This window comes from Gadus morhua, chromosome 12 (assembly GCF_902167405.1).
Source record: "Gadus morhua chromosome 12, gadMor3.0, whole genome shotgun sequence".
NCBI lineage: Eukaryota > Metazoa > Chordata > Actinopteri > Gadiformes > Gadidae > Gadus > Gadus morhua.
Window position 1 is genome coordinate 21,806,884 of NC_044059.1, and position 22,867 is coordinate 21,829,750.

Consider the following 22,867-nt stretch of genomic DNA (forward strand, 5'->3'; position numbering starts at 1 on the left):
TGGACTGATGTTGCATCATGTATGTACATGTGTTGTTGACCGTCTTAATGCAATCATGCAAACTAAAATAACAACATTCTGAACGGTTTGTTGTTATTGCTTTTGATATGCAGCTGAAAAACTAACGTAATATATTGCGTTTATAGCATTTGCTAATAATGCCAACATTATATGTCAGAAGATAGCTTTTCCTCAGGGAAATTGTGAGGCCCTTATTGTTTGACTACTTACCCACCTTGGAATAATACCATTTTATACGGTCTTAAAATGATTGTTAGTTTCATTTAGTGCCCTTTTAGTGAGCACTATCAACCAAACAGTGGTAATGCAATATTAATCAGTAACCTATTTTCTGTAAACTTCGAAGATATCTCTGAATTTACAAAATAAACTTAAACTAACTACTTATGTACTTGTAGCCTTAGAAATGCACTGATACATTAACTTGATACCAACTCAATGCAGACAAAGCACGAGTCAAGAATCGAATCAAAAATATATATATTTGGAGCTACCTCTCACTATTTAATAAGGCACACTGCTGTTTTCTTTATAGGGACCTCTGAAATATTTTTCAGAGGAAAGCTATGATAATCTGTTGTTGAACTGGCAAGGTCAAACATCATTCACTGTGGCACACTAACGCAAGTTTGGCCATTGTGAATATACCATCTGGTAATAATATTGAAATTGTTGTACTATATACAGTGTTAAACACTACACTACTTCACGGAGGATAGACTGCTATGTCGTTTGGCGGTTAGAAGCCCAACGCAGTGTGAGAAGGACTCGTAAATATCTTAGAACTGCATGCATTTTTCAAAAATGCCTATGCCCTAATGTCTTGTTGTTTCTGTCTTTAAGTCATGAATGAAGACTGTGGGACTTTTTTATCTCAGTATTATTCTATTTGGGCAGTGTGTTTACTGAAAACCCTTAAAAAATGTAGAGTATGTAAATTATGTAATGATGTTTTGAAAGGTTACACTGTAAAAAGATTTCCCCACACAGCGTTGTACTAGGAAAAGGGGGCACACTGCTAATTGTTAGACAGCATCACTTTGCTCATTGTTTGCACATATATTATTTATTAGTTTGGCTAAGATTTGGAGAGATCTGAGCAGCAGCTACTTAACATCCAAATTAGTGTGATTTCCTCTGGAGATGATTATATTATTCACCTTTTGTTATTTCCCCCTGCTGGCTAGCTTGACATTTCAACCAATAACATGTCTTCCACATATATTTTATGTGTATTTCACAGAATGCAATAATAAAATAGGACAGCCAATCATTTATCCGCTGTAAGCGGCAAATGATTAGAATTCTAACTTGATGGAGCACTACAGTCTGATAAGTTGACTAAATATTTCAGATTGTGAAAGTTAGGCCTTCTTTGTTGTTGTGCTGAACAACTTTCTAACCTCCTAACCGTTTAACCTTGAACGGCCAAAGGCTGGGAGAATTCACAACCACAACATGCATTGCACTATCCTATCAGGCCAGTCATGAAAATAGTATTTCCGGGCCTCAGCTGCATCCAAGATGCGGGTAGTGGGTTCGTAGAACTTAACGACATTTCTGTAGCATTACACACACCTTGCTGGCGTGGTCGAGGGATAGGCACAGGGTTGAGGTTGAGTATCGGTCCTTACAGTTCCCACTAAAGGCAGCTAACCGTACCCCTCACCATGCACCCCCCCGTGTTTCATCCTTTCAGTCCAAAGAGATGCTCAAGACCTACCCGTCCTTCGTCAACTTCTTTGAAATGAGCAAAGACACCATCGTCAAGTGTGAGAAGCTGAAGCCACGTTTTCACGCATTCCTCAAGGTACGTGACTCCGTAGGGCTGGGCTCACGCTCTCACCCACTGGACGTGGAAAAGTTAATCTCTGATCTGCTTTTTCTGAGAAATGAAGTGTTGCAGTGACACATTTTGTTTTTGATTATTTTGTGCCACCTCCTTTTGAACACCGCTGTAACTGCTGTTATGTTCTCTCTGCTTCTTCTCCTCGTGGGTCTGCAGATCAATCAGTCCAAGCCAGAGTGTGGGAGACAGACTCTTGTCGAGCTTCTCATTAGGCCAGTGCAGAGGCTGCCCAGTGTTGGCCTTCTGCTCAATGGTAACTCAGATCTGCGCCGACGACGGTCAAGACTCACACATACATGCATTACATTTCATTGCCAGTTGGCATGATTTAAAGCGGGATAGGTGGTCCACTATCTCAAAACAAACCCCCCCCCCCACAAGTTTTTTTCACTTGTGGGCACCAAAATCATGTCACTTTTGCTTTTCATTTGTTTCCTCCTGTTCGTTTTACGCAAGCCCATCCATTTGACTTATTGGACCCTTGCTCTCTTTCTCTACCTCTTCAACTCACCTGCAGACATAAAGAAGCACACCTCGGATGACAACCCCGACAAGAGAACCCTGGAGAGAGCCATAGAGGCTCTGAAAGAAGTCATGACGTGAGTTCTGTGCCTCAATGGGCCTTCATTCACCTACCGGCAGTGATGCCAGTAACGCGTCACTTAGTAACGCGTTACTTAGTAACGCGTTACTGGCCTCGGACCAATTTTTTCAGTAACGAGTAATCCAATGCGATACTATTTCCAAACCAGTAATCAGATTAAATTTACTCATCAAAGTCACTGTGCGTTACTATTTTTTAGTAATTTTTTACCGGATCACCAATTGGCATTGAGAGCGATGGAGTAGTGTGTCTGTGACTGTCTCTAAGTCTCCAAAGACTTCAATCTATCAGAGGCGAGTGTTGACCTTGACTCTCCAGAGTCCGCGCCACCAGTTGTTATTAGCGGCGGAATTAGTCGCGCGGTGCTGCGTGTGCGTGTGTTTGTGGAGCTGCGTCCGGTGATCGCCCCGAAAAGCGTGCGGGGGAAATTAATAAAATTGTAGTGGCAAAACCGGTTCCTCATCCTCATCGTCATCCGCTTATCCGGGGTCGGGTCGCGGGGGGAGCAGCTCAAGCAGGGGGCCCCAGACTTCCCTTTCCCGGGCCATATTGACCAGCTCTGACGGGGGGATCCCGAGGCGTTCCCAGGCCAGTGTTGAGATATAATCTCTCCACCTAGTCCTGGGTCTTCCCCGAGGTCTCCTCCCCACTGGACGTGCCTGAAACACCTCCCAAGGAAGGCGCCCAGTGGGCATCCTTACCAGATGCCCGAACCACCTCAGCTGACTCCTTTCTAAGTAAAGGAGCAGCGGCTCTAATCCGAGTTCCTCACGGATGGCTGAGCTTCTCACCCTATCCCTAAGGGAGACGCCAGCCACCCTTCTGAGAAAACTCATCTCGGCCGCTTGTACCCGCGATCTCGTCCTTTCGGTCATCACCCAGCCCTCATGACCATAGGTGAGGATAGGAACGAAGATCGACCGGTAGATCGAGAGCTTTGCCTTGCGGCTCAGCTCTCTTTTCGTTACAACGGTGCGGTAAAGCGAACGCAATACCGCCCCCGCTGCTCCGATTCTCCGGCCAATCTCACGCTCCATAGTACCCTCACTCGCGAACAAGACCCCGAAAAAACCGGTTGTCGCAGCTAAATTTAACTAATAAAGTAACTTGTAATCTAACTTAGTTACTTTTAAAACCATGCAATCAGTAAAGTAAGTAAGTTACTATTTTAAGGAGTAACTAGTAATCAGATTACTTTTTCAAGGTAACTGTGGCAACACTGCCTATCGGCCATCTTGGTTATCTGCATCCTCCCCCTTTTCTCACCCAGCCATCGAATTGATCCAAGATGGCTGCCAGCGACAAGTAATTTTTTTCATGGACAAGTATTATGGCTCTGGTACAATTTTGTTAATTCTCGTAATTAATTCATTGACACTGCAGCCAACCCTATAAAATCAGTATTTGTCACAATGATTAGAAACGGACGCTGAAGATTATTCCAGGATGTTTATTTGTATTAATGGCCATTCACATAAGCATTAAGTCTTCAACACCCCTATCATTGACATTTCTAACATGAAAGGTTTTAGAAACTATTTAATTTGAAAGTTCATGTCAACAAATCGGGCGCATGGTTAGGATCCGTTATTCAATGTTTGCTTGCTCTGAACTAAATCGTTCAACAGGCATAACAAAACAGCATTGGTTTGTAGCAGATGCACAGTTACCACACCAAGTGGTAATTACCAAAGTATTACCAAACACGCTCATTTAAGCGTTGTTTTCCGATGGTAAAGGATGAGCTGTAGCGATAATACTGTAGTTTGTTCTGATATCAAAGCAATTGTAAGGACTTTGCTTTTGTCAAGTCCATTTTTTATTTTGAAACCGAATAAATTGCACTTTTGCACACACAACCACACCACAAGTGCTCCGTACAGTTCTCAGAAAGCACTCTGGCATTGCGATCTTGAAACGTTTGCGTCTGCTGCGATGCTCTTCTGTGTGATCCGCCCCTCGGGCACCAAAACAGTACTCCCACTGTGAAACTGCATAGCATTGTTCGTGTACCACCAGTTTTCCAGACCACTGTTTTTTCTCTAATGTTGACCTTTATTATTTAATACCATGTGCTCTTTTTCCCTGGAAAAAAAGGCAGGTTATCAGTATATCAATATGCCCTTCAGAGTTTCTGCTCTTTTATTGTATTTTCTACATCATGTAAGGATTTTTCTACACAATTATGTCTATATACACATGGTTAGCATTAATTAATTAGAGAAAAGCATGAATATTGTCACTGCCAATTTCAATATATAAGGTCAGAATGAAAAGGATATTTGGCCTTTTTCCATATTGCTCATATCTATTGTGTCCAAGTGGAATGCTTCAATCTGTTTTATTTTACAGATTTAAAGCATTTGTGGTTAGTTCCCGTTTTTTAAAAACATGAAATGACAAAAGTCCACCATTGATTCAGTGACCCCCCTCCCCCGTTCCCCCCTGATCTCTCTGCATCGTTGCGTTTTCACGCCAATGCATCTCTCCCCTCTTTCATTCTCATCACTTTGTTCTCTGTTCTGCCTCCATTCTTTAATCCTCTGTTTTTTACGATTGTTGTGGGTCTACTTCCTTCCGGCTCTGGTCTGTAGTCACATCAATGAGGACAAGCGGAAAACAGAGGGCCAGAAGCAGATCTTTGACGTGGTGTATGAAGTCGATGGCTGCCCTGTAAGTTGAAGCGCTGCAACGCTCTTCTATTATATATTCTTTGAATTCCCCCTCCAATCCTTCTGCTCTGTTAGCTTAATGTTTTGTCGCAGATGAACTGGGCTTTTAATGGATGAGTGGACCTGTTTGTAATTGAAGCAGTTTCCTCCAGGCCCCCTCAGACATTTGATCATTCCACAAAGGCTGTCGATTTTAAGCCACACGAGCACGGAATATGCCAACTTTGAGTTTGTTGATGCAAAACAACTGCGGTAAAAGGAGATTATACCAGAAGGAATAACTACTCAACGTTGCATACTCAAATTCAAGGCATAACATCACACTGAAGGTTGCCAGACATTAGTATGGCAGTGTCTTATCTTGTATTGCAAAAAAAAATTGCTGCGTTAAATGCGTAGTCCTACTCCTAAGAGGATGCAAACAACTTTAAGACATCCCTTTCGGCGAGTGGATACTTGGATACTTATGGATACTTGCCATGATCCATCTATCGCCGGGATAAACATAGTCGCTAAATGGATCCTCAATGAAAAAAAATCATATCCTCCCATCCCTCCTCACCTCTACTCCCCCCCCCCCCGGCCAGGCCAACCTGCTGTCGTCCCACCGCAGCCTGGTGCACCGCGTGGAGACAATCGCCCTGGGAGACCAGCCCTGCGACCGCGGAGAGCAGGTCACACTCTTCCTCTTCAACGACTGCCTTGAGGTAACATACACACACGTACATTAACGCAGCCACTCACTCATTCACTCAAGGCTGGATTTTGGTTCCACGTCTACGCAACGTAAGGCGGTTTATGGAACCATTACGTCCTGGGGGTCCCTCCTTACGTCCGCCACAAGGGCCTGACATGCGCCTCCCAAAAATTGTAACCTTGCGTTGAGGCAATGCAGCAGCGAGGGCTGTGATCTGGTCGATCACTAAAACCCGACGCAGAACTAAAACAGGTTTACAACTGCGTTGAAGCGTCTTCGTGGTCATTGCGTTGCTTCTACGTGGAACCATAATTGAGCCTTCACCCGCTCACTCACTCTCTCTCTCTCTCTCTCTCATTTGGGGCCGCACCATTATCTTATTTCCAACGACACGGGTTCATGTTCGGAAACGGGCTCCAAAAGTTTTGGTCGCTTTCCTTCAGACGCTCCGCTCTCATTATGAGAATCTCTCGGTGCGCCTCTCTGTTCAAGTGCAAATTCATTTAAAAACGGAGCCGGCAAGCTCCTGTTGACAGAGGCTGGCGAGAAAAGGTGAATAATTTATGCCGCCGCAATCTATCGTTGCTGACACGGGGGTGTGTGTGTGTGTGTGTGTGTGCGTGTGTGTGTGTTAATTAAGGAAGGGGCAGCATTAGAAACGGGGTAGGCAATCGAGAACACAAGGGGGAAAGCAGCTTTGCTGATTCCGAAGGTGTCAGTGACGCCTCCTAATGAGGTGTGTGTGTGCATGTGTCAGTGTGTTCATTCTGTCTCTCATACATGTAGCCATTTTTTGCAAGGTTACATTTGTGTGTGTTTTTTGTGTCAGCTTTAAAATAGGTTGCGTGAGTGTACTTAAGACTGTGGCCTTGGCTCATTGTTGTTCAGGAAGTAGTGAACAACAAGGAGTAGGCAAAACGTGGCTCATTTGAATGAATGCACATGTTGTGAATGGATCATTAATAGAGCCCAACCAAGCCCCTGTCCCTTTACCACGCACGCACGCGCGCGCGCACACAGCTGCTAATTAATCTGATATTAATGAGGCCTTCTATTAGGGCCCCATTGATTTGCCGATAGCAGCTCAAGTGCTCATCTCAAACACCCCTATATTTATTTCTATTTTGTAAGCCCATGCATACATACACACTCGTTGGTTACTTACATAATCCTTTCTTGCCAAAAACCTAAATGTTGTCCTTTGCCTTCAACCTCCACTAGACTTTTATTTGTTACTAATATTACTTGTATAGATGCTGTAAATCTGTCGCTGCCAAAAAGCTATTTTTGAACGCTCTGGATGAGATTTCAGTGGTCGCACAGCAACACAACAAATGCAATTTCGCAAACGGAATCAGATTGAAATTTGAATGTGCGACCATGATGTGTATTTCTTTATTTCTTTATTTGTGTTTGTGTGTGTTTTAGATTGCCAGGAAGCGTCACAAGGTGATCAGCACATTTAAGAGTCCTGTGGGACAGACCAGGCCGCCAGCCCAGCTTAAGCACATTATGTTGATGCCACTGTCCCAGATCCGCAAAGTGCTGGACCTACAGGACACTGAGGGTAAGACTCGCACTCCAAATGTTCTTGCATTTGCAACACATTTTTCTCCTATTTGGGAGAACACGCGGCCATTTCGTTGCAGGGTTCCCATGTGTAAAGGAGACCTTATTATTACAACATCGTCACCAAATGTTGGTATGCATAATGAAATGATGGGTAAATCCATCATCTGTATTGGGATATCCAGCTGTGAACGATTTGTTGCCTGAAAAAGGTTGTTTTCAGTGGGTGGTTTCCACCCACTCTCCTTGTTGATTTGTTTTAGTTTTGGGGGGAATTGTAAAAAGGAAGTGCTTCTTTATCTGTTTTTATCTTGGACTTGCCTTGACATGCCACTCGGAGCACCGTCTGTAGAGGTCTGGTGCAATTCATAGACCAGGAAGTGCGTTTGAGGGCAACTAGTATCAAATTGGCTGAATTTTCTTCGGTAGTCTTGTTGGATTCTGTGAGGCCCTTAAAGGGTGTGTTTAGCAGTATAACTTCCTCCTACGTTGTTTTAAAAATGCATGGGTTTGGTCAAAACCGACCTTTGGGCAAAAGGTCCATCTTGCAGATGGAACTAGCAGAATTCATGTATTTTACAGAGAATTACTCCAGTTCAACAATTTTATGCATTTTATTATAAAAAAACGTACGAACTATATAAGAACATCATATAAGGCCGTTTTCAACAGGAAGAAGCGGTTTTGGGGTTTACTTACCCTTTTACACAAGCCACAAAGTGTAACGGCTGTGTATAAAATACACCTTTTTAATACATCCCTACTCAGTGGAACCTATGCTGTTGTCACATCCTGAGGAAAATGAGTCAATCGCTCATTCACTTACTCCTTTTCCTTTAAGGGGAACCGTCACGTGCCCTAGCTTATAATATAAGGGAGTTATGCTTCATACATGTGGTCTTCAACATCTGTTTCTGTGGAAAAACCTGCATAAAACTTGAATAATTTCTGTCATTGGTCCTAAATGGTCCCACTTTTCCCATACCTTATTTTCACAAGAATCTCAAAGTTGACATGTTATACCACCAGGTGTGAATGTGATGAGCCATTACAAGCCGTTTTGAATATCTCAGCTGGTGGTATAATACCTTGGAATTGTTTTTCTTTGTTGCTATATTTGATCAATATTCCCTTCATTTTAATCTTCATCACGCCCCTGTTTGTCTTATTTTCCGAACCTACCTTTTTACCCAATTCTCTGTTGTTTTAGTTCGGTCTTCCACGATCCCTCCCCACACGGTCTCATCCCCCTGTTTGTTTATTGAATGTCTCTATCGGTGTGTCTCTCCCCTGGGTGCAGAGTGTGTTAACGCCTTCGCCCTGGTGGTACATCCGCCCACTGAGCAGGAGAACCTGCTGTTCAGCTTCCAGCTGACGGGAGAGGAGACGGTGAAGAGCGACTGGCTTCGCACCCTCTGCCGACACGTCGCCAACACAATCTGCAGGGCCGACTCGGTGAGAGGCACTCACACACTGTCTCTCCCGCCCCCCCCCCCCGCCGTCGGATTTATTTTAACGTTTAAATTATTTAACGATTGCAGGCTGTGATCCACTGTTATGTTTCATGATGCTGTGTAACACACACAAGCGGCTCTAAAGATCGTGTTGCGTTGGTGCAGCGTTGCTCAATAAACGTAGAGGTAACACTGCGCTCGGGATCACCCCCTTTTTTTTTTTTTTACCTCTGGATGGCTATGGCTTATTTAGATAAAGGTGTTGGAATATTAGCTGGCAGGCAGTGCAGGCAATGAGTACTGGAAGAGGAATTCCCCTAAGCCCCATCAGAATTGCATCTCTACCGAAGGTATTCCTTGTCTTTGGATCACAATGAGCCTTGGAACTATTTTTAGAAGTCCAGTTGTAGCGTGATGAACATCTATCATTGCTCCATTTCATTGTACACATGACAAGGAAAACAAGCATATATATATTGTATGAATGGCATATGCAATACAAGCCAGAGAAGATGAAGTAGCCAGCAGGAGAATTGACTGGTTCATATCAATTGTCCTTTCATGACATGCTTGATTAGAGGTGACACCATTTCTGTCTCATGCAAACAAAACAGGTTTCGATGTCACTTGTGACACCATCTAATTCTTGCAAGGGTTTAAACGTTAATTCTGCCCCAGTAATTAGTCTTGAGTAAAATCAGGTACCATCCATGTGCTGCATCTATTATCATACATTCATCATGCATGTCATTCACCATTAGGGCACCGTAACCTCATGTTTTTTCAAGATTACGGGAATCCGAATAGCTTGTCTGCGCATTATTAACCAATTTGACAGCACACACAGGTTAAGAGGCACTTCAGAATCCAACGACAGCTGTCAATCTATTGTAGAGAAGATAACTCCCCAGTGTTTTAGCAAACCAATCTGTGCTGAAATCATGAGCACAACAAAATTAGCAAAGTTTCAACAGATTTGTGAAGACAACATTGTGCAACAACGTTGTACATTGTACCGAATAATAGCAATATTGATGTATTTTTGCCATCATATTCCATATTCCACTGCCCACTGCGTCCGGACAACACTACACCTAACGGCCAACAGGGGGCGATGTTGGCCTCCGGTCTGGCCTGAACAGCTCAACAGCTGCATTCCTAATGCTCTCTCTACTGGGTCAACGGTGCGCTGTGAATACCAACGACTCGGAGCCCCTGCTTGTTAAATGTGTACTGCAGAGAAGGGGTGGAGGAGGAGGAGGAGCAGTAAGGGAGAATAAAGACTTGTGTGTACACGGCTGCACACACACAAGCCTATTGCACTGTTGGGCATTTCCACTGTTCACTCTTTTGCCACTGCGTCAAGTATTATTTCGGCCCTCGCACTTGTGGCATCGCACCCCCCCCCCCCCCCCAACCCCCTCTGAAAGCAGTATTTATTTCAAGGTTTTTGTTGAAATGTTGCTCTAGTTTGAACAATTGTTGAATTTGTTGCATCCCCGTCTGCTCTTCCCTTGGGGTCCTCGTGGCGTAACCCAGGACGACCTGATCCAGAGAACTAGTCCCGAGCCCCTCCAGGTCAGCACCAAGGACATGGACAGCACCTTGAGCAAGGCCTCCCGAGCCATCAAGAAGACCTCCAAGAAGGTACATCACACAGCTGGTCTCCCCGTGCGCCTTGTGTCCTGAAGGTTACCTGGGAGAACTGTGGGGTGCTCTACGCACACCACTTGTATGACAACTCCAACTGGGCCTTTTGAACTCTATATTATCCAAAAAGATTCCAGACTCAAGTAAGCGCTTTGCTACAATCGACAAGGCTGCCTTTCTGCGATTTACTGGTGGATCTTTTCAAAGGACCACACTTTAGGCCACCAAAAAAAATGAAAATAAATGTGAGCAAAATACGTTTTCTGAAATGGAAAGACTTTGGAACATGCATGGTGTTGGTACTGTCTAACAGAAAAAGCAGGCATTTTACAACCCACCACTTTCAGATCCGTTGTGTTTCTTCCTGGCATTAGCCTCGCGTCAACCTTGATGGACAGCATGAGGGTACATGTTCACTTTGCTTCTCTGAATGCAGGTCACGCGGGTGTTCTCCTTCAACAAGACGCCCAAGCGTGTCATCCAGAGGGCCTTCATGGCCAACGGCACGACGGAGGAGATGAGCCCCAGGCTGAGCGCCGAGAGCCGCTTCGCCAGCAGTTCCACCCTGGCCGTAAGTCCACCGACCGCTTGCTCTTGATAATCGCCCGGCTAAAACACTCCAAAAGAAAAAAAACCTTTCCCACTTATAAGAGTGATCATCTGCATGGACGGATAGCTGGCCCGCGGCAGTGTGACCGATCCCCCCGGCCCCCCCCCCCTCCGCGGTTCTCCAGACGCTGCCCTCCACCTATCGATGGAGTTTTAATCGGGCGACGGGTGGTGTGTGTGTGTACGTAGGTGTGGGAGAGCAGGTCGTCGATACGGCCCTTCATGGCCCACTTTGTTTGGAGGCGAACGAGAAAAATACCTTGTTTTCCTAATCAATAAAAAAGAGAAGCGGTGGATATGAGAAGATGGCGGGGGTGATGTGTGGGCGGGTATAAGGAATAGCTCTCCATCCAGGAGGCCTCATCCTCTCCACCTACTGTCTGGCCGTCTGCGGAGGCTGCCAGCGGGATTATGTCTGAGTTGTGTTAACCTGTCTACGGGGCCTGTCTGCTCCGTCACCCAACCGCCCCGCTCTCGCCTTTCTATGGATCTATATCTAGCTATCCATCTCGTCTCGTCTTTCTTGGTGTCGCCTTGGAAACGCTCACCCACTCCATAGGGAGCAGAGCATAAGCAGCGAGAAAAGAACAGGGGTAGGTGTGTGTGTGTGTGTGTGTGTGTGTGTGTGTGTGGGGGGACGGGGGGGCTGTCCTCGATTTGTCCATCTGTCTAATTTCCTATCCATTCATTCTATCCTTTTAAACCTTTTGTGGTAGGCCAGGCGTTTGATCCTTTCATCAGGGTTTGTTTTTGTTTTGTGGGTGTGTTTTGTTTTGTTTTAATGTGATGTGGGTTCCAGGTTTTAAATCGTACGGTGTCAGGGGGGCCTTCTTTGGGGGTAGTGTGTTGCAACGCTAAAGCCCGGAGGCCCTCGCCCGACAGCGGTGCTAAAGCAACCTCGATAAAATGTCGATTACAGCTCTCGCCCTAGAAGTCCAAACAGATTCAAGTATTTTGGACCGCTAGGGTTTCTGAATATTGGAAATGAATTCTACTATACACGGATCGAGCCATCCAGTTTTTATTTTAAAAACGTCAAATATTCTTACCCAGACTAATTGGGCGACCTTTTGACAGAGGCCAGGAGGTATAAATGCCGTCGCGTCAGGGCCTTTCTTTAACCGCTGCCTTCTCCAAGAATGGATGAAGTCATGAATTAGCCTTCGATCAGGCCTTGTAAATGCTCTCTTCTCCAGCATGTAGGGACTTATTTGTAAATTCTGTAATTTTCTATAGCCCCAACTTTACTGCAATCCCATTTGTACGAGATATAAGGCTACTCATCCAATAGTAATATCAAAGTGTTAGCTCGCTGGTGTCACTCTAAATCTGCAGCAATGCCATGATGCTTTCACATTTATTTATTTATTGAATTTAAATGATTGAAACGCCCATTTCCTCCCTTCAGTTCAGATTCAGTGTTTCCTTTTTGAAGGTAGAATCTTTCCATCCAGTCTACCTTCACTATTATCCATCAATGTCCTCGCATGTCCTCATCCTTTGCCCCGTGTCCTCCTGTTCTGTCCCTGTGTTTGTGTGTGTTCTCTCTCCCAACCCCGTCGTGTTGCTGTGCTCCCAGATGTCCCGCTCGGCCTCTACCTTCAGCTTGAGCGATTCGGCCAAGAACAGCGCCATTGTGCAGCGCTCAAACTCTCTGGACCACCCGCCCCTCAGATCCAGGGTGTCTATCTGCGTACGCGACCCATGCAGCCCTGCTCCGAACCCTCCTCCGTCCGCCACTAGCACTAGCGCCCGGCCGAGCCCCCAGGCGGCCACAGGCACGGGGGCTCTCGCCAGCAGTCAGAGCCCTGGGCTCCCATCTAGCCGGGTCAGCCTGCTCCTCAAACCGGCCCCCCAGGCTCCCCGGACACAGTCCAACCCTAGATTCCCCGAGGCCGCATCAGGCCATCGCTCCCCGAGCTCCAGTCCCCGGAGCCGTGTCCCCGCCAGCCTCCGAGCCCCCCACCTCAACCTAAAGCCCACCGACACGGCCCGGAGGAGCGTGCGGCAGGCCCCCCCCGCGGTGTATCAGGCCAGGGTCTCCATTCTGGTGCCCCACCTGACGTCGTACGCCCGAGGCGGGAACCCTTCCGGCGGGTCGGGGCGGGACGCTCCCCCCGCGGATCCACGGAAGCCGGGCCCGACCGGTCCGCGCAGGGAAACCCTGCTGTAGAGCGCCGGCAGTCGGACGTGAGCATGCCCCTGTTGTCCACGCTGGGGATGCACCCGTACCGTTTCCTCTGCATTGAATCCCTACGGCAGCGCCTCATATTACCTCGAGACACCATGTATGACCTTTTAGTTTTGGCATACTAGAGGCAAAAAAGTAATGGAATCCCTGTGATTGGATTTAGTTCTCCATTGTTTTGATTATCGCGTACACTTCAAAAAAAGCCTTGCCAAGTATCTTATCCAAATACACAAACTAATTATACGTATCGGTGCATCCTTGGTCCAAGATCAACTTCCCTTATAATTTGTTATTGATCACTAATTGACCAGATTAGTAGGAATTGTATTATTAGTAATCGGCTAACTACAACTAACCTTAATGATCAACCAATAAAAGCCATACAACCGGTGTGTTGGCGGTAGTGGTCAAGATCTGGGTAACCTCATTCTCTTCCATGTCACGTGTGACACCAGAAGGTAGTGGTGTTGGTGGATGCACATTAACATGGCTTTGGGCACTTCTTTCTGTCACTTGCTTTTAAGGAGAATGCTGGAGTTTTAATTTCCTGTTTTGTTGAATTCCCCCTCCCAATATCTGTCGTTATCGGTCAAAGACAAAATGGTGATTAGTGAGAAGCGGTGTGAACGGAGGATGGTAAGGAGCAACCGTCTTTCTCCATCTCCACCATTATGTAATTGGTCCAAATGTCAAGAGGCATTTCTGGGATTTGTCAGAAATCTGCTTAAAAATAACACACAGCATTCCATTTACTCTAGCTGGAGTCCCACTTGGTGTTTTTTGGCAATGTGCAGTTGACAGCGGTTCAATCATTTTTTTCTGTTTCTGTTTTGCCATATTTTTCGTTGAACTGATTACCTCACTGCTTTCTCCCAAATACACTGTTCTGTAGCCGTAATGAAGGGACAGAAAACGCAACCCATCGCTAAAACAAGTACACACGGTCTCAAATAAACACATGTTGTTGCGATTGTGCTTTCTGATTAGCACAAATTGGTGGCAGGTTGGTGTTCTTGGAAAATGCCATCCCAGTCCCCAATTTGAGCCAATTAGAAACAGTATTTTCAATTACCTGTGTTTTCTCTTATGTTTGACATAAGTGATTGTTGCCATTTATATTGAATCCTTTATCCTTTAAAAAGGCGTGCATAATTCAGTGATATATATCAAATTAAACTGCATTCCCCCTTCTACCATTTTGATTTAAGACATCTGCTTAATGCACTTCAGACAAACCCATGCTTTGGTGGCAGTGTGGCCTTTAGTTTTGAGGTGAGAATAAGGCCCATAAGATATGTGTTTGGTTGTACTTTCTCCACTTTGAATCAGTACACAACCCCAGCTGTATGCCGCCATTTATTGCTTGTGTATTTCTGCATAGACACCTTGCTAACTAACATGTAATCAGAGCTGCCATTCAGCAGCACTCCACTCATTCAGCCACTGCAAGCAAACAAAGACCAATGAGCAGCTTGTTCTTGTTTACAGCGAAAGTATTGTGTGCCTTTTTCTTTTGTTTGCATGTTTGTTTTTGACTTTGCAGAGCCCCGAAGGTTCGTTTAGTTTGGCCCTCAGTGTATTTGTTCGCTCTCTCTTTCTCTTACTTGGAAGACGGTAAGGCGCTTGAGAGGGCTTGTGCGTCAAAGGGTAATTACAATGAGAGCCAGACATACATGGAAAACAAACGTAACGATTGCTTTGTCATTGTGGGGCATGTGATTAACTGCACTTTGGAAACCTGTTTGGACTTGTGAGGCATATGAACAAACACGTGCAATTGTTGGGTGATACACACATTAGGTTCACGGGTGCCATCTTGTACATCAACCTGTTTGTTGTTTTATTTTCCTAACTACCTCTTTAAAGAGTAGCTACTCACTGATTGAACGTCTATGTTCATGACCATCTAGCACTATTCTTTCATATATATATATTGGTTTACTTCGCTTTTTGCAAATGTTTTGTACAAAGACGTTTTTAAACTGTAAAATGATCTGTGTATCAGATCATTTTACAATCAAATACAATCAATGCTGACCAATATAAATGACCATGAATAGTGTACAGAAGACGATCCATTGTCTGTAGTTACTCTTTCTAAACACTGGTGTGGGTCAATGGGACTGAACAAAACCTGCCACCAAATGGGAGCATTCCCTTCGATTGTTCACACGCAACCCTGAAGTCTGAAGTCACACGTTTCAGTCCTTTTGACCCGCCTGTTCTCTCCCTTCTCCTTTTGCAGGCCCGTCATTCGCCCTCTATGGTCAGCCTGCATTCCGTGTTCGAGCGAAAGTACCACACCTTCAGCCGATCCACCACCCACCTCATCTGAACATCTACCACAATCCCCAACAATAATATATATATTCTTGGTCCATAGTGAACAAACCGTAATGCCAGCATGGTTCAAATGTGATGCTTTGGTCATATCAGCGTTTGTCTGGGCCGTCCCACCAGTCTTGTGGCGTCTAATAGGTTCTATATTAGATCTTATCAAGTTCAACCCCATCATGCTGTTTCTATGTGTGTTTCTAAATGTATTTCCTTTATTCCGTTGACTTTACCTAATGGCTTCTGAACGTGGAGGATGCTTGCTCCATCCAACAGCATGGCCTGTGACCCAAATGTCAGGTTCTCCAATGGTATTGCACAGTGTTAGGGGCCCGCTTTGGATGAACGCAGGCACTACCGGGGTTTAATCTACCATTTTGATCAATGAAGGATATCAGGCTCTTATTTTTTTATTTTATTTCGGTATTAGTTGCATAGCTTGTTGGAAACAGTCTTTTGAAATATCTATATTCACTGAACATTTTATCCTTAGCAACGTAGATACAGTTCACCTAACAGCGATAATTTGAACAATTATTAACAATTTGAGTGTTGTGTTTCGTGAAGGTTCCTACTTTGCCTCCAGCTTTCATAAAGCTGGCTTTATGTTTTTAGCTTTGTTGACTCAGCGGATCAAGTCGAACTGTTGTTAGCCTTCTGCTTTTAACATTTTTGGTCTTTTCCTTTTCTTATGTTTGGTCAGAGGAAGGGATGCTGCATCAAGTATATATTTAGTGTTGCAGATTTAATGTTCTCCTCGTTTCTATGTTTTCAGTCATCCGTTTGTTTTTCTACTTCATGTTGTTTGTTACTTTTGTGGTATATATTGTCTAATTTGGGGTTTTAATTGTCTATTTTCCTTGACTGTTATATATTTAATGCACTTCCACATTGGAGATTGAAGTTTACTCATTATACTGCCTCTTGAGTTTCCACTGAGATTTAGATTATTTCCGATATACAATGGGAAACGGGACTAATTCACATTTTCAGTCCGTACAGAACACTGACGTTGTTATGCCAAGTCTGTAATGTTATGGTTGAAAATGCTTTTACTTCAATAAAAGTCCATTTCATACAATCTTTATTTTTTTGTATCGGCTAATGGAATATTTCCATATAAACAAATGTGGACTATCATTGTTTCCTTTACCTACACATGAGTTGTTAAGACGTATTGCTAATTGCATTGCAGTCATTTTAAAGTACACTCAAATAGATCGCACATAAGGCAGGCCATGTACCGGTAATCCATTATTGTGACGTACCCCTTTCTACGCGTCGAAACGGTTAATTTGAAGTTTAAGGAAAAGGCTTTTAGAGAATCAACAGGGGCATGAAGAGATGCTATTGAGCCATAACACCCTTCTCACACAAGCCCGAACCAACTGGGGCCAGGGGCCGGATATGCTCTAAATATAATGCATCATTCAGATCAGTCAATTCAGTTCAGTTGCCTGTATAATAACATGTATAATTCATGTATAATTCCCACCACCACAACAGGATATTTAGTGCCATTCTTGCGTGGTTGTAGAGTTGTGAGACATAACAGCAGACGCGCTCTCCTTGGAAATAAATAGGCTATACGAGTTTGATTACTGACTGGTTTCAAATAAAGGTGTTTGATTTTTTTTATGTGAACAAGGCATTTAAAAATTTTCTGGTAGGTTATACACATTTTTGGGAGGTGGAAAATCTTTTTAAATAGTACATATATAAATGCTTCAGACTTCAGATATTTATGTATCGTATTACAGCCAAATAAGCTATTTCCGAAAGTTGGTCAATTAATTTGAGTGGTTACATTTTCTTCAGGTGTTTCAACCTGGTTTTCTGGTTTCTCCCTCCCAGCCAATCACACTGCGTTGTTCTCATTGGCTCTTAATTGATGTCCTCTGTTTCCCCCTGCTAAATGAAGTCGAGCGGTCCGCTGTTCGAAGAAAGCGACTTGTCGCTTTCTGGGGTGAGCAAAGTGTGTAGGCTACGCGTAGCCGTCGGCTTGGGCAGCGGTTGATTTCACCTTTCCACCTTTGCTTTAATTTGCTTAGCGCATTAGTCAGCGGCTAGTTTTCAGTCGGCGGCTAGTTTTCAGTCGCTGTGTTATTCTTTCGGTCTCGCACCGTTTCTCGTGTGTTTTCGCCTAAGCCCAGTTTCTCATTTGTATGCTCGCCAGTGCGGGGCTTGGGGTCCAAGCCGCCGTCACTCTATTTATTTAGCCGGTTGCGTTCTTTGATTTGATCGCCAGTGAGTGGCTTGGGGTTTCAAAAGTCACCGTCACTGTATTTTCCTAGGGCACTGTTTTTCGGGCGCATCGTTGCTCAGGTGCTCTCGCCTAAAGCCTGATTGCCTAGCCTGCGCTAATTGCTCTCCGGTGGGCTGCTTGGGTTTCCAAGGCTCGCCGTCACTGTGTTATTGTCAGGGTGTCGCGTCATTGCTCGGGTGCTCTCGCCTATAGCTTGATTGCCTAGCCTGCGTTAATTTGCTCTCCAGTGGGCTGCTTGGGTTTCCAAGGCTCGCCGTCACTGTGTTATTGTCGGGGTGTCGCGTCGTTGCTCGGTTGCTCTCGCCTAAAGCTCGACTGCCTAGCCTACTAATTAATTTACTTGCAATTCAAAATCGACATGTTAAGTGCCCATAATTGTGTCGCCTGCACGGCCTCCCTGCAGGCGGAGGATGGCCATGACCATTGCCCTGCATGTCTCGGGGTTGAACACCTGAGGGAAGCAGTGTCAGATAACCCATGCATGAACTGTAGTTTCATGCCTCATACACTGAGGCTAGCTTGGTTGGCTGAGGTGGAGGGCGGACCAGGGTTGCCCCCTTCGGATCTTGGTCCTAGTGGCACCAGGCGCCGTGCCTCGGCAGCTGAGGGACCCACCGGGTAGTCCCGTAAGGTCGTCAACTTGGCAAACCAATTGGATACGCTTTCGGATGAGGTTGCTCAGATTAAAGCCCTCCTACAGAACCTCCAACCAGCTCAGGGTGTACCAGCCGCCCCCCCTTCGGCTGCACAACCTACTTATCCAGAGGATGACATGCTGTCTACAGCTGCGTCCTGTAGTCTCTCTACAGAGGAAAAAGAACAAGGGGTCGACGAGGTAGCGTCTTTTGCCCCTCAGGCTTTCTCTCAAGGGTCTCTGGGTGGCTCGGCTAGAGGGTCAGTGTCCGGCCGCGACACTGTTAGACCAGCCGTGCGAATGGCCCTGGCAAGACTGGGGTTAGATGAAGCTCCTGTTTCATCTGCACCTGTGAATGCCTTTTTTCCACAGCTCAACCTTCCGTTTTTTCCTTGCCCCCCTCTGAGCCGTACATCGCAGAGCTTCATAGATGCTGGCCAGAGTTCTGGCAACTATGGCCAACACTGATACTTATGGCTTGGACCGGTTAGCTCAGATTGAGCCTGCTATAGCATCCCTGGTTGTCTCCCCAGACGAGGCTCTGAAAGCCGATGCGCGCTGCCCTCGGCCCCAGTGCCAGATTACAGATGACCTCCTTACCAGGAGTTACAACATTGTTGCCCGTGTGGGATGTCTTGGGAATTCGCTTTCTCACATCGTTGTTGTGCTGTCTCAAACTATACGGGGGTCAGGTGCTGATCCTTCAGCACAGACCCTCAGTGATGCTTCACTGCAGACTTTTGCATATGACTAGGGAGCTAGGCAGATTGATGTCAACTGTTACGGCAGGTTTGGCTTGCGCAATCGCCCCTGTCGGAGGTGTGTCGACGGACCCTCCGTTCTGTTTCAGTGGTCCCAGGCAAGACGTTTGGGCCAGCTGCTTTTCAGGCCCTGGAGCGAAGTGTACAGGTTGGCCAGGCTAGCCAGCAGTTTGCTAGCTTACAGCGTGCACCTCTGCTTCATTCCAGGCCGGGGGCATCTGCAGTACCCCGTGCCAATAGCTCTCAACCACGTTCAGGTGGACAACCGAGGGGCCAGCACTTCTCAGCGCAGGTGGACCAGCGCCGTAGCACTGCGCCACGGGCGGCATTTCAGGCGCCAAGAGGTCCAGCGCCCAGCCGCCGCCCCCCCAGGGCCCCTAGGGGAAAGGGGGATAGATACTGAAGTTCAAGGGCTGGTTGTTGGACGCTTTTCTCATCTGCAACTGAGCCACTGGGAAGAGCAGACCACAGAGCCTTGGATAGTGTCCACGCTATCCAACGGGTACACACTCCAATTCCGACGCCGGCCCCCAACTTTAAACAGGATCAAAGTTACTGTGGTCAACGATCTTGACAGATCCCTGGTCCTGAGACAGGAATAGCCACCCTCCTTGGGAAGGATGCCATCGAAGTAGTAGAACCACAAACGCTCGATGGGTTCTTCTCAACCTACTTTCTGGTACCAAAGAAGGATGGCGGGTTTTGCCCCATTCTGGACTTGAGAGGGCTGAATCAGTTCCTCAAGGTTCTTCCCTTCCACATGCTGCATGTTGCAGATGTCCTCCAGGCTATCGCTCAGGGGGACTGGTTTGTGTCAATAGAACTGAAAGACGCTTACTTTCACCGCCCTATTACCCAACATCACAGGTGGTTTCTCCGCTTTGCTTTTCTTGGCAAGGTGTACCAGTTCAGGGTTCTTCCGTTCGGGCTTTCTCTGGCCCCGCGTACATTTACACGGTGCGTAGCAGCAGCCCTGTCACCATTACAGGCCACAGGTATGGCGATACTGCCATACCTGGACGACTGGTTGGTAATTTCCCCAACTCAGGAGCAGGCGATCAGGGACACAGCCATGCTCCTCAGCCATGTGGACCGGCTTGGCCTCACGGTCAACTTTACCAAGAGCAACCATACACCATGTCGGGTTGTGAGCTATCTTGGGCTGGTGCTCGACTCAGTGGCCATGCAAGCCTGCCTCTCTCCAGAGTGCGTAGCTACCATTCTGCAACTGCTACAGCGCTTCAGGCGGGGGAGGTTGCTGGAGCAGCCTCTTCCTTCGACTGATAGGTATGCTGACCTCAGCATCCATGGTGGTCCCACTAGGCCTTCTGAAGTTATAATCTTCAGATTTGGGCGAATGGTCTCCAATTGGACCCCAAGTGGCAGAGACACAATATGGCTGTTGGCTGTTAGGTGCCAATCTACCAGGAGTATGGCTACATCGTGGGCTGCCTTGAAGGGGGTTCAACTTCAGGACATTTGCTCCACGGCTACATGGTCCTCATCATGCCCGATTCTACAGGGTAAATGTCGCTGCTCCTCATCCTGTGGCGACGGCTGTCTTGTCGACGGCTTCGAGCCCTTAATTGGTGAGCACTCTTTGTGACTTTTTTGGTATTAGTCATCCAGTGCTAAAGCACCGGTCAGTAGGAATGAAATAGAACAATAGTTACGTATGTAACTACGGTTCTATGAATTCTGGATGACCGCAAGATTTCTCTGTAACTCAGACTTCTCAGATTCCGCGAGAAGATCCAGTTGGAACAGATCCTCGGGTGACTTCCGGAATATATAGACATTCTTGGGTCACCCAGGTGTCACAGGTGACTTTGTTGGTATAATTACTCGACCTGCGCATGTGCGAGATGGAACATCCAGTGCTCAAGCACCGCCTCTGGCGGTCATCCGGAATTCATAGAACCGTAGTTACATACGGAACTATCGTTTTGCCATGTCTTGCATTGGAGATGCTGTAGACGTTTCAAACAAAACATTGTATCCCCCAACCGTGTGGAACATGGTGGTCTACCAAACAGGAACCCCGCGCAGTGAGTCATCTAATGGTTATTTTAGGACCTAGTCGAAGAAGTATGGAATGGTTTGGGCTGCTGGCTTCAAATTAAGCCGTTGTATTTTTACATCTCACCCATTACACACAGACTCGGTGTCTCTTCGGACACCGAGTCATGCCATCTGGGGGCTTTCCCTTAAACCCTCGCGTTTTATATATCGGCATGAGGGTTTAAGGGAGTACATAGTCCACTTGACTAATGAACGTAGCTGGTTAGTGAACCTATAAGTGTCATTTTAACTATGGAAGTTTTTTGGCCTCTTTATTGAAATGGTACTGCCTTTTGCAGTTCAATGGACAATTTCAGTGAATGACAGTGTGCATTTGGCAATTTAATATGCAAAGTGAGAATGCAATCATCACTTCAGCTTGAATTATTTGAAAAACAATTATTTTCATTAATTTGATAAATCATTTCATTTGAAATCAAATGGAAGCTCAATCAATTGTATCGCCTAATGCCGTGGTTATTAAGTGTCTTTATTAAAATGGGAATATATTTTGCAATTGCCAATTCAATGTATAAAAACAAAATCTCAGCAACAATATCTAGGGTTGAGCCCTGGCAGACTGAAACCAGTGATTCCCAAAGCAAAAGCTGTGTCTCCTTGATCCATCCATTCTTTACCCCAAGTTGAAATTTTTCAAAGACCATAGACCAGGTAAATAGGTTGGTTTGGAACATGTTGGCATTCTAGATTTTAATATTTCAGTCATGAATTAGATTTGCTTACTGAATAAACTCTTGTGCACACTACTCTACTGCAGCACTATTCTATACAATATCATTTTCTCCTTTCAATGGATTTGTAGCTGCTGTTTACTGCTTTTCATTGACTGATGTTTTATGTCGAGTTTTGTAGTGTATTTGCAAATGTATGTGTTTTTGTGTTGGAATTCTTTGCGATTCTTTATTTGTTTTACCTCTGGCCATGTGGACTGTGGTACAGGTCTTTGTTGAACTACCTAGCCCCAAAGCACCTTTTTATGAACTTTTTTTTCAGTTTGGAAGCTTAGCGTGCATTCATAGTTAATTTTCAGTGCACACATTATTATTATTATTATTTATTTTTTTTAGAGAGATTTGCAAATCATAAACATCTTTACTGGAAAATTTTGTTTGATTTTAAGATTATTAAAGATCAATACAAACATCGGCATCAAAAGCAAATGGGGTTTACCATTTCCTCGGAGGTGAATGGACTAAAATTGCAATTCACCATTTATTGATTTAGGTGGGGGCTGGTGATGAAGCGTCATCTTAAAGCCTGTAGTATCGTGGTTAGAAGGCTGGGTATGACGCGAAGAGTGGTAAAGGTTCAACACGTGGTTTATTCAGAGAAACCAGGTCAACGATCTTGCGCAGGAGATGGTTCTTGAAGCATCGGCATGTTAAAATTCAAGCCATATTGGTAGGGGCGGAATGGTAAAGAAGTCACGCTATAGGGTCTGATTTATCTCAGCACCATAAAACTTTATATGTTG

At 45.5% G+C, this 22,867-nt stretch overlaps 1 protein-coding gene across 6 annotated transcripts in view; it reads left to right on the forward strand.

Moving 5' to 3' along the window:
* Positions 1–16,737, forward strand: part of ect2 (epithelial cell transforming 2) — a 39,268-nt gene extending 22,531 nt beyond the window's left edge. For 4 of the 6 annotated variants that reach the window (XM_030373119.1, XM_030373121.1, XM_030373120.1 and 1 more), the window contains 11 exons: positions 1,721–1,831; positions 2,027–2,123; positions 2,388–2,469; positions 5,069–5,147; positions 5,734–5,853; positions 7,272–7,410; positions 8,713–8,867; positions 10,406–10,513; positions 10,953–11,087; positions 12,705–13,315; positions 15,562–16,737. In XM_030373119.1, the coding sequence (XP_030228979.1) occupies positions 1,721–1,831; positions 2,027–2,123; positions 2,388–2,469; positions 5,069–5,147; positions 5,734–5,853; positions 7,272–7,410; positions 8,713–8,867; positions 10,406–10,513; positions 10,953–11,087; positions 12,705–13,298 (1,620 nt within the window). In that variant the 3' untranslated portion in view covers positions 13,299–13,315; positions 15,562–16,737. The remainder of the gene's footprint in view (positions 1–1,720; positions 1,832–2,026; positions 2,124–2,387; positions 2,470–5,068; positions 5,148–5,733; positions 5,854–7,271; positions 7,411–8,712; positions 8,868–10,405; positions 10,514–10,952; positions 11,088–12,704; positions 13,316–15,561) is intronic. The other 2 variants (XM_030373123.1, XM_030373124.1) reach the window with 1 other exon arrangement.
* Positions 16,738–22,867: the final 6,130 nt, after the last annotated feature.